Source organism: Lepidochelys olivacea (genome assembly GCF_965140295.1).
Source record: "Lepidochelys olivacea isolate rLepOli2 genome assembly, chromosome: 1".
NCBI classification, from domain to species: domain Eukaryota; kingdom Metazoa; phylum Chordata; order Testudines; family Cheloniidae; genus Lepidochelys; species Lepidochelys olivacea.
Window position 1 is genome coordinate 80,411,270 of NC_140411.1, and position 12,168 is coordinate 80,423,437.

The 12,168-nt window shown below is 38.7% G+C and overlaps 1 protein-coding gene across 2 annotated transcripts in view; it reads right to left on the reverse strand.

The window, feature by feature from the left end:
• KLF12 (KLF transcription factor 12) overlaps positions 1 to 12,168 on the reverse strand; it is a 367,692-nt gene that overhangs the window by 92,812 nt on the left and 262,712 nt on the right. For both annotated transcript variants that reach the window (XM_084622607.1, XM_084622608.1), the window contains exon 5: positions 7,903 to 8,038. In XM_084622607.1, the coding sequence (XP_084478733.1) occupies positions 7,903 to 8,038 (136 nt within the window). The remainder of the gene's footprint in view (positions 1 to 7,902; positions 8,039 to 12,168) is intronic.

Genomic DNA, 12,168 nt, shown 5'->3' on the forward strand with positions numbered 1-12,168 from the left:
ACAAAACATGTCGTTTGGTGCCATCACACTGTTCACTCTGCTTGTGTGCTGGCTCTCTTTCCCGATTCTGTGTCTGTCTTGTCTATGCTTATCTAAGCTCTTTGGGGCAGGGACTTTCTACTGCTTTGTTCAGGGGTAGAAGACAGGCATTTCTGATTCCAGCTCTTCTCTGGTTTGTTCTGTGGCCTTGGGCAAGTCACTAACCTGAGGATAACAAGTCTTATTTTCCTACCACACCAGGGACCTATAAGCTTTAATTAGTTAAAGTTTGAAAATCACTTTGAAGAGGAAAACTGCTATGTAAATGCCTATCATATAAATTAATAAGCTACAAAATCAGTAGTGTGCAATAGTTTAAAAAAATGCAAATTTAGGTAAACATCTTTAGGAATATAAAATCCCAATATGCTATAGTTTAATAACTAACATAAAGTAACAGGTAATGCTTAGATCAAAACTAAAACCTTACAGGAGACAATTAAATGGTGACCAAAATGTAGAACTTTATAGAGTCTAGGAAACAGGATCTTTAAAAGTTATTTTGTTTGTGGCGGGTGGAAGATATGAAAGGGAGTGAGACATACACACAGAGAATCCTCATTAACTACACAGTATTTCTGCCGATTCTCTAAAAGTTGTTGTTCTTTTGTAAACATCCAAACTTTGATTAAAGTTTTGTGGTTGAATCCTGGCCCCAATAAATTCAGTGGCAAAACTTCCGTGGGCTTCAAGAGGCACAGGATTTAACCTATAATGGTTTTATTAAACTCAGTTCTTTCTCCCAGCTTATTTAGCACACAATTTAAATATTTTCCTTTTAAAGAAAATATTACTACTTGTAATGGTATGGTATAAATATGTACTCAAGCTTAATGTCTAGCATTTGAAAGTGATGCAGAAGCAGAGAATACACACCTTAATGTCACTGTTCTTTGCTACATCCTAATTTATTCAACAGTTATGCGTCACTAATCCTTGTAGTGGAGACAGGAGAAAATAATTTATTGTAGATCAAGCTAAAAGGGTGTTTTTGTTTGTTTGTTTTTTCAAATTAGCTTTCTTCCAGGAACAATTTGACAGTATCTCAGTTTCCTAATATATCATCATTTAAACAATACTATATCCTTTCAAAACAGACAGTTATGTCAATTTTGCATGAACTTGCTTTTGATTTATAGCTTCAGTCAACCTGGCACTTGTTCAAGGAAATCACTGACTGATGTGAAATCTGTTATCCTGGCAAGAGGTTCTTTCAGATACACTAGCAAATTTCCACACCAATGCCCCGAACCGATGTGCATGCGCCAAACAATACTGTTTGATTGTACTGACCAACCTTGCAAATTAAACTAATTTTTTTGTTTTGCACAAATTGTCCAAAACCATTGCAACGTGCAAGAGGTACTTTATCACCTTTATAAAGAGAACAGATGGGGTTAAAATAATCAAGAAATCTATTCTTAAACAGCAGGCATGGTCATTTAGCATTGCTACAGCCTATGAAGCATACCAAGTACACTAAGAGCTGTTCTATAAATATGTACAGGCCCTGAAAGTTCTGATGCTGTTGTGTTAGGATCCTTTAATATAGCTTTAGGAACACATATGATTATGAGAATACAATTCTATGATCTATTATGTGTTGTAAATGGCCACAGTAAATTTACTGAATGGAATTAAATGACAGGCATATTAAATGCATATTAAATGATGAACAATCTTGTTCAGAGAAAGAATGGTCCAGAGTTAGGACACCAGCCTAAGATTTGAGAGACCCAGGGTCAGTTCCCTGCTCTGCTACAGACTTACTGTGTGAACCTAGATAAGTCACTTAGCCTCTCTATGCTTCACTTCCCCAACTATAAAATCATCCCATCAAATCTATGCAAATTTTCAAAGTGAGCAGCAACAAGTGGTTATGGTTTCATAGAGGATAGATGTAGTGTCTGAGGAAGCAATGCTCCTGCAAATGTTGAAAAACACCTTCATTTACAGAGCCTGGAGACTCAAGACAAAGCCCTTTGTAACCAGAGCAACAAACTGAAGTGAAAGATCTCTAATATGCACAGGGCAGAAGTAGTAATGGCATTGGCTGAAGCAGGGAAAGAGACAGTACAAGTGTGAAAAATGAATGGATGACGGGAACACAACTGTAAATCTCAGAATTAAAAAACATCCATATGTTTATTTAAGTTAGGGGGGTATAAGGAGACTCTGATCTGAACTTTACATACTATGTCTAACAGTGCTACACATACAGTATTACTGGTCCCATACCCAAGCTGCCTATTAGGTCTACAGTGGTATTCCTTTCCCATTGATATATTATTAGAAATACAGTGTGCATTGCAATCATAAACATTCAACAAAGCAGGATCATCATAATGATGTGACCCATCCAGAGAAGAATCTATAGTAGAGACAGTGCCCCTATACTCAGCCTCATACATCTGAACACCTAACAGCATCCAGCCCAATGCATCAAGGTCCCGCTATCTGGATAATCAGTATGATACGATATCCCAAATGAATCTCCTATTAAATTCACCACTGGTACATCCACAGGTATCCAGAGTCTCCTCCACCCCAAAGGCTCCACATCAGCACCAAAATTTTCTGTGACCCTAAGAGCCAGAAGGCAAAGGTGAAAAGCTTCCTTGTGCAGCATTACTTTGCTTACCTCTCCACTTTTTAATTTTTTAAAAAAAATTCCTCCCTCTATGGTGATCTCTCACCTTAAACTCATTAAGCCAAGGGGATCAGCCACATGGGGCAGGAATCTCACACCTACACAAACACCTTGGGGGTGTGGTCAGATAGGCTCTCCCACCTCTTGGGACCCAGACATGGCCTCAGCTGCCTAAACTTCCCATAAAAGACCAAAGAGATGGTATAGGGGAAAAATTAAAATTCCAGTTTGCTTTTCCAAAATTTACAATTTTAACACTGCACTAACACAGACTTTGTACTAAGGACAAATCTGGCCTCCAACTTGTGCAGCAAAACCACTGTAATTTCACTGGAAAGGGGACTCAGGATTCCAGCACCTCATGCAATGATCTGCACCCCATGCACCATAGTAACCAATTCTTGGGAGCCACATGGGCATAAGCTGGTTGGGCCAGGGAAAGAGACCAGGCTGAGGGAGAGGGATGACATGCTGCATGAAATGGGGGGAGGGGAACAGTGGGCAATGCACTGTATCTTTAGGTGCTCTACTGCTTTTCTGTGGCCTGGTGCATGAGTCTTACCACAGGCCTCACAGAGATCCCTAGTGCACATCTAATATCCAGCTCTTAATAGAGGTTGCTGTCCTATGAAGCTCAGTGCTAAGCTATCAATGGTGATAAGATTCAGTGTCAAACTTCCTCTTTCTTATTAGAAATATTTATACATCAGTACTAGGGCCCGACCAAATTCAAGGTCCATTTTGGTCAATTCCATGGTCACAGGATTTAAAAAAACGTAAATTTCATGATTTCAGCCATTTCAATCTGACATTTCACGGTGTTGTAATTGTAGGGATCCTGTCCCAAAAAGGAGCTGTGGGGGGTCACAAAGTTAGTGTGTGGGGGTTGAGGAACTGCTACCCTTACTTCTGCGCTGCTGCTGGTGGCGGCCTTGACTTCAGAGCTGGGCAGCTGGAGAGCGGCGGCTGCTGGCCAGGATCCCAGCTGTGAAGGCAGAGCCACCGCCAGCAGCAGCACAGTAGTAAGGGTGGCCTGATATGGTATTGCCACTCTTACTTCTGCACTGCTGACTGGGCCCTCAGCCAGCAGCTGCCACTCTCTGGCCACCCAGCTCTGAAGGCAGCGCAGAAATAAGGGTGGCAGTACCGTGACCCCCCTCTAAAATAACCTTGTGACCTTCCTGCAACTCCCTTTTGGGAAGGACCCTCAATCTGGGAAACACTGGTCTCCTCTGTGAAATCTGTATAGTATAGGGTAAAAGCACACAAAAGACCAGATTTCACAGGGGGACACCAGATTTCACGGTTCGTGATGCATTATTCATAGCCAAGAATTTGGTAGGGTCCTAATCAATACAAATATGCATGGGACTCTACCAACATAGATGTGACATGTTGCTCACAACCTAGAGACCTCTCTCATCTACACGCTTAAGGCAACTAAGCCCAACAACTGTTAGCAGCTGGAACAAATCTTCAAATTACACTGCCTTAATTTTGTAATATATATTATAACTATTGCCATAGGGCAGCAGAGACTAACATTAGAACCTTGTATACAGAAAACTCCTAAAATACCGCAGTGTATTCTGTCAAATAATACACTGTACCTTTAGAGCTAGGCTATTTGGATTAGCTTTGCTGAATTAAACAATGGCTATGAAAAGTAGTCAAAATAAGAGTGCCAAAAAGTTTCAACCTGTCTGTTTTTCAAACAAAACAGGCAGGCAGAAAAACAAGTTTTCCGGCAAAATTAACTACTTGACTGTTTTTAAAATATTATAAAAGAACTCAGGGTGCTACATAATAGCAAACAAGTAGTTTTTAGCATTTAGATTAATACCTGGTTTTTGGATGGTCATTTTTTATTTTAGGATTAATATGGACATGGAACATAGCATCCACACAGGAAGATTAAGTGCAGTATTTAATTAGTGGACAGATGAAGAACAAGGCTTTCATACAGACCTTCCAAATAGTTATGGAAGAGTAATTTCCAAAGATGATAATCTAAAAACACAGCTATTTGTAAAAAATACTCATTTAATTCATAGATCATCAAAATGAAAGTCTAATATAAAGCAAAGCCCCTTCTTACACATACTGTTTCTTTAGCTAGTGAATTTCCTTTCAAACTTTCATTGAATTTCCCCATAGTTAACTCCACCTGGTAGATTTAGTTACTCCAGGTGAGTTGGCAGCCATTCATTTCACGTCACTTGGGGTTAACATAGAGGATGGCTGTTTTCTATAATTCACTGTTTCATCAAAATTAATTCATGCTAAACAAATGTTTTGAGCAAATATGTTAAACTAAGCAACCATATTTTGCATACAAACTCACCAGCGATCACAATGAAAGACAAATTATGGTAGATATAGCAGCGAAAGACATATATATTCCTTATAAAGTTTAATTTCTGAAAGTGGAGTAGGCAAAGGCCCATTTCTGTCTAGCACCACATACTATTCATAGTACCTGCTGGCCAATTTTTCATTTCTTTAAAAAGTCACGATTGCACAATATCAGACCCATAAAGCATAAAAAAATGTCATTGGCATGCAGATCCCACCATGCCTTTGGGGGTGTGGTCTGTCCTCTCAGTGCCTGTCCCACAATCTGGCACTTACAGGCATGGCAGGATCCCCTTACTGCTTTAGTCAAACACAAGTTATTGGCCTTGAAACATGGGAAATTGGGTGAAATTTAAGGGACTGTGACAGACTGGAGATCAGACTAGATGACCTAATATTCCCTTCTGGCCTGAAACTCTATGACTATCTTAAATATTACGTTAATTCTCTATTTAATTTTCAGAAGAAACTTAATATCTCACTTGTGAAACAACATGTTCTACAAGACCTATGGCACCAGGCAATCACCTGTATATCCAAGGATGGAAACAGATTGATTGAGATAGGTACAATATACTGACACTTCTTTCTAGATTTGTAGAATCTGCATATATGGTGTATATGATAAGAGATATATGAAGGAAATATGATAAATTTACAAATCACAGTCAAATTAGATTTCCTTAGTGTGGCTTTTGACGCAAACTAACAGATTACTATTTAAATAAAAACTGTAGCAAGAATGTGTTGATTTTAGGTAACTGAATGTCTTAATTCAATTCTTAATCTTGAGATCTGGTCAAACAATATTCAACACATTTCTCCCCTACATCCCCAAAAATAAATCATGGAATACATTATTAGCAAAAAAAAAAAAAAAAAAAAAAGCTTTTCATTGTTTGACCAGTTTTACAGATGTTCAAATAACATTAATCAATTAAAATAACTAACATTTGCCTGCCAATCACACATTAAAATATTTGCAATCCAACCTCTCTTCCATCGGCACTATTTAGCACAAAATAGATTCATTTTGGGTTACTTTTATTTTTCTGTCTTATTACTTGTTCTATAGACTGAAAGGCGCTTCTGGTGCTGGGCTTTGTAACCATTAAATCCAGAATGTTGTGCTAAATCATCAAGCAACCAGAGCCATCAACAGTGAGACATCTTTCCCCCACCTTGCCCTGCTGAGAACTTCCTCAGCATATTGAAAGAGGCCAATTAAAGCAACAGAGAGAACACAATGTCCTCTCCATAATTTAATCCCTCTTTGCCTGAGTGGGATATAAATTGGTGCTTGGTTGTTATTGTGGTTGACTAGAATCTGAGTGAATCAAAATCTTTCTCTCCACAATGAGCTAGGGGTGTGATTTCCCTGCTTGTGGACACATACTTGTGCTAGCTCTCATCAAGCTAGTGTGAATATCAATACCAGTGTAGCCACCACAAAGGCATGGCACGTACAGGTTTCAGGTAGGTTTGTACTCAGCACGGCTCTCCGGTGCTTCTGCTGACAGTGCTACTGAGGCTGTGCTGCTATCTACACTCGGAATAGCTAGAAGGGAGCTAGCTTGATATGTGTATGCTAGCCGATGAATCACAATGCTAACTCATAGTGTAAACATAGCCAAAGCCTCATTGGTGAATCCCATGCTGGGTTATTCAGTTCTGAGAGGCAGGCCCGCCCTGGGATGTGATGACTTATGAGGTTAGCCATATCCTCACACACTATCAGCCATCAATTCTCCATTCAGGATAATCTATCCTGCCAATGCACAGACTCTCTTTTTTGGGTGGTATCGGGGACATAAAGTTAAAAAAAAAAATTCTGGTTGGATCAGATGCACCCCACCTGCCCAAATTATGCAAAAAATGCATTCACCCAATATGTAACGCCTCAGACTTGTTTGAGCAAATAACGTATCACTTTGCAACAACCAACTTTTTGGCTGATTCTAGTAAGTAAAAAAAGTCAGAGTTATCTAATTGTTCTAGTGCCTTTAAACCCAAAGTGAAGTTTCTCGATGCATTCACGACAAGCATTGTTTAGTATTTTAATCTCACTTCCAAAACTTCCATCCTTTGATTTATTCAGCTGAAAGAATATATTAATTTGCAAGCCTGGAGACTCAAATTCTATTTCTGGCTCTGCTTCAGATTTCCAGCTTGATCTTTATACTTTATCTCATTTTCCTCACCTATAAAATGGGGCTGGTAATACTTATTTACCTCACAGTGGGTTACCTTCTAGTTGCCTTGGTGATGGAGCAAGCTCATGCATCAATAAATTTAATAAATACAATTCAAGCAAACTTTTTATGAAAAAAAAACCACAATAACAAAAGAAAAATTGAATTAAAGAGTTATAATTTGCCTAAAAATAAACAGAAAAATAAAAGTAATGGAAAAACCTGACTGGAGTCTTTACTAATTTTCTTTCATGTAAGATCTTCCTTCAGAAAACTGTAGATAGTTCTCTCTAGAAAGCAACCGTGAGAGACCTCCCAATTCTGCCATGAGCCAAGGAAATTTTTTTAGACAAACCGAATAATTTAACAAGGTATCCCCCTTAAACAAAAACACCAAAACTTTGCAGTTGTATAAAGGAGAAGAAAGAATTTCACTCTGAAATTTGTTCAAACAATGATTCAGGACCACAACAAAAAAAAATTAAAAAAAAGAGAGAGACACAACAATCTCCTCCTGAAGGGACTGAAGCTGAACAGAAAGATGCTGCCATGTATGCTGGCTCAGAGCTTGGATGACATATCTGCAGAAAAGCTGATGACTGGTGTTTCCGTTAGCCATTGAACACCTTGGCAATACTTATCTCATCCTGAGAACGTGATACTTACTCTTGTACAGCTCTGGCTATGGAGAGGGCTGTGGATCCAGTTTCATTAACACTATCTAAGGTCACATTTGGCAGGTCATCATCGTCACTGTCACTTTTAATTTGCCTGGGAGATACGCCTCGGGGGTCCATTTGTGCTGGAAAAGAGACATATAATGGATTAAAGTTAGTGTGATGAAACAAATCTTGTCCCAGAACAACATTAGGGTGTACCACACTTCCATACTGTATATAGCACCTTTCTCCTTTAGCTTCACAAGTCAGATGATGAATATATGAAATCAGGTAATGTATCTATAGCTTCTGTTAGCTACAGATACACATAAACATATTTGTAAATGCATACAATCATAGAATCGTAGAATCTCAGGGTTGGAAGGGACCCCAGGAGGTCATCTAGTCCAACCCCCTGCTCAAAGCAGGACCTAATCCCCAATGTCAATATATGTATTTTATATATATGGATACTGGATACCCAAGAACCATTAAAATGAAATAAAATTGCACACATATTACTCTTTAAACATGCATTTTACCTTTAAGTCATTAATTGTTGCTGTCTTTTGGGGATGTTTTTTGGCTTTGTTTGTATGACTCTTCCAGATGGAGATTTAGGGTAAAAATTTAGTGGTCACTTTTGCCAGTCTTGAGACATCTAAGACCTGATTTTTCAAAAAAGCAGAGCACTTTGCAGCTAGGGTGACCAGATGTCCCGATTTTTGGGTCTTTTTCTTATATAGGCTCCTATTACCCTCCACCCCATATCCCGATTTTTCACATTTGCTGTCTGGTCACCCTACTTGTAGCTTTCACTCAAAATCAAACAGTGATCTCTCAAGTGCTCCTTGGAGAGGAAGAACGGCCCAGTGGTTAGGGTGCTATCCTGGGTCTGTGTAGAGACCCAAGTCCAATTCCCTGCTCTATTGCAGATTGCACATGTGACCCTGTATTTCAGTTCCCAACTTTAAAATGGGGACATAGTCCTTTACTACTTCACAATGGTATTATGATACGTTAAAGACTGCGAGGCATTCAGATATTCCTGTGATATGGGCCCCATAAATAGATCGAATTCCCAAGAATCAGTTGCCACTTGAGAACGTCGGTCTTAATGTTTAATTTATCAATGCACTGTGCACAGCCTTTGGGCACAGTTGTCATTTCTATTTTTTTGTTAAAGATCTTAATAAAGACGATATTTTAAAAAAAACCATTCAGTAGGCTAACATAGTAAGTCAGATATTTACATATCAAGAAATACAGTAGTGGGTGCTCTTACAGAGGGATTGTTGACACTGACAGCGATAAAATCTATACCATATAACTGCACTGAGACATATATTGACTGTATTTCAATTTTTGAAAAGTCATTGGTAACATGCTTCATTGCTCCAAAACTACAAGCACCATATTCTAGTCACACATTGCATACTATAGTATACAACGTGTGTTTAAACATCAGTTGCCAACATAAGCTGGCAACTTGATTTAAAAGTTATTGATTGCTCATCACAGCTGATTTTACCAGAGAGAAAATCAATCAGAAAGAAATGTGATGTTTGAGAATTCCTGATCGCCAAATGGCTACGGGGTATTAGAAGCAATTGTAAAATGTGAAATAATTACCATCAACATTAACTATTTTTGCTAATTTTTAAAAGTGAAACTTGTTGCTTGTTACACTAGTTATATAATTATAAGAAGCAGATAGTTACATGTTGTTACATGTGTGAAAAATAAATATGTGAAGTTAATGAAGTTTAAATTAAAAAGAACAAAACATATTGCACTTGCGATTTTCAGCTAACAGCAGCTTAGTCTTTCTCCCCTGTAACATGAAGGCCAAATCAGAAGCCTCCTGGCTGTTTACACTCAAATGTAGCTTTGTGAAAGATGTTTAACAGTTAGTTTATGATGCAACTGCCATTATATATTAATTTTGTACATTTAACTTTGCTTATTCTTAAATAAAAGGAGCTGGGTTAAATAAAGAAGAAAACCGTCTTAGGTATGTTTATTCATTACACAACATGCCGTCTACTCATTTTATGATATGGTATTGCCGACTCTTGAGATTTTGTCACGTCTCAATATTTGATGTTTTTTCTTAAAGCACCAGGTACTTGAGGCATGTGATGAGGTGAAAATCTCATTTAATTTTAAAAACTAAGTTTCTAGCCCTTATGGTTGCAGAAAAATGCTTGAAAATGTGACCCAAGTGTCCCTAAAGACTCAAATACCAGAAAGCAAATAAAAGAATCAAAATGTATTATCTTTCAAAAATCTCGTTGTTTTAAAGCCAATTTCATGATTTTGAGACTTGAATCGTGATTTTTTTTTTTAATGTTTGTGGTTGGCAATACTGATTATGTTGCATACTTAATAGGACAAATGCTCCTCCATGTTATGCTGCTGCAGCCTTCTGAAGTTAAAGGGATTGCATTGTGGTAATAGAGCATAATTTGGCCCACTGAGCACAGCTTGCATAACTGCGAGTCTATGATCATGACAACACCTGGTGTCTTGAGTTGCGTATTCTCTGCAAAGTGTAGGATCTTCCACGCTTTCAAAATAGTGGAAATCAAAATGCTGCAGTGGGGGAATTCAGAACTGGTAGCACAGAGGAGTGATTTTTCAATCTAATTTATGGTGATGGCTAATTGGATTGATGCCAAATTGTATAAAATCCACACTTTAGCATTAAGGAATTTATTTCTATTCCCTCTCATTTTTTTCTAATCTGTCAGACCCTATCATCTCAGCCCATACCCATCATCTCAGCATTCTTCTTAGTTCCCCCTCTCCATATGTGGCCTCTGCTCCTCCCCGTTACCACATAACTGCAGTTCTCTTATGTCTCCTTATAGCGGTCATCCCCTTTTTTGCTCTTCTCTCTCCCTTTGTGCCCACTTTCCTATTCCTAAACAGACGTGCAGCCACTAGGATGGCTTTCACAAATCTCTGGAGAGGAAGCTGGCTCCTTGCCTTGTAAACAGTCACACAATGGCCTAATGTTTTCAAAGAACTCAGTGAGCCTCTCAGCAGGGTGGATTCTACCCCTCTTCTTCAGGTTTTATTACAGACAAGTTGGTGACAATTGGTTGAGAGCATGGTGAGCCCAGAAGGCTGAGCTCCGACTTTTCCATCCCATTGTTTCTCAGAGCAGCTGCAACTGATGCGGGGAAATGCAGCAACTAAATCTATTCTTCTCCCCATAAGACCCTTACAGGTAACTGATTAGTTGACACCCATATAGAGAGATCTCCTGCTCACCTGTGACTACAGTGTCCAAGCTGCACAGCAGAATTCTTCTGCTTGGGGCTGTGGGTGGGAAGTAGATATGCAAGAGTACCTGCAAAGCGGCTCCACAGCCTGTGAATTTGGAATCCCATAAAACAATAAAATGTTTGGCTCCAATCCAGCAATTAACTGCTGGGGTACAGTTAATTGCGGATTAAGGCCTTTTTCTTTATAGTTTCTTCCACATAAACTGTAACCAAAAATATTTTGCAGAGTTAAGAATACAGGCCAAATTGTTCAAATTCAGATGGCCTACAGTTAAATTTCAAAATCTGTATTTTGGAAAAAGTGGCCTGATTTTCAGTTGATGAGCATGTCTCACTGAAGTCAGCAGTGTTGAAAATAAGTCTGAAAATAAGGCCACTTTCATTTAGAATTCTAAATATAGTTTTAAGAGATTTTTGCTTCCAGGTTTGTATATGCTGGCCACAGTTATTAAATAACTATTTGTAGTTATTATTGGAATAACAAACAACAGAATGTGAGAGAGAATAAAAAGATTTAGACAAGGGAGAAAAGATATGTTAGCAAATGGGATATGAAAAGCGATGAAGAGCCAGTGATGAAACTGGCAGACAACATGCAGCTTTACCCACACAGTGCATCTTAACCTTAACTTGTGTTGCACCTTTCCAGATCTCGCCCTCCTTTGAGCAGAGACTCTCGGTTGTGCTGAGCTATCTGGTGGTTTTGTGAAGTCCGAAGGAGGCTGGTGCTAGGCAGAGGGAATGAGTGAGTGTTAAGGGGACAACGTAAATGCTGAGGGTGAGTGTTGAGGGGACAACGTATATGCTGAGGGTGAGTGTTGAGGGGACAACGTATATGCTGGTAAAGATCCAAGGAGAGTTATAAAAATAAGCATTTTGTACTGGAAGGGGAGGCAAGAGAAGAATTATGTGCCCCCATTACCAAAATTAATCAAAAAAGTGCTTCCTTTTAGAAGCCAATCTTTCAACAGAAGAACAAC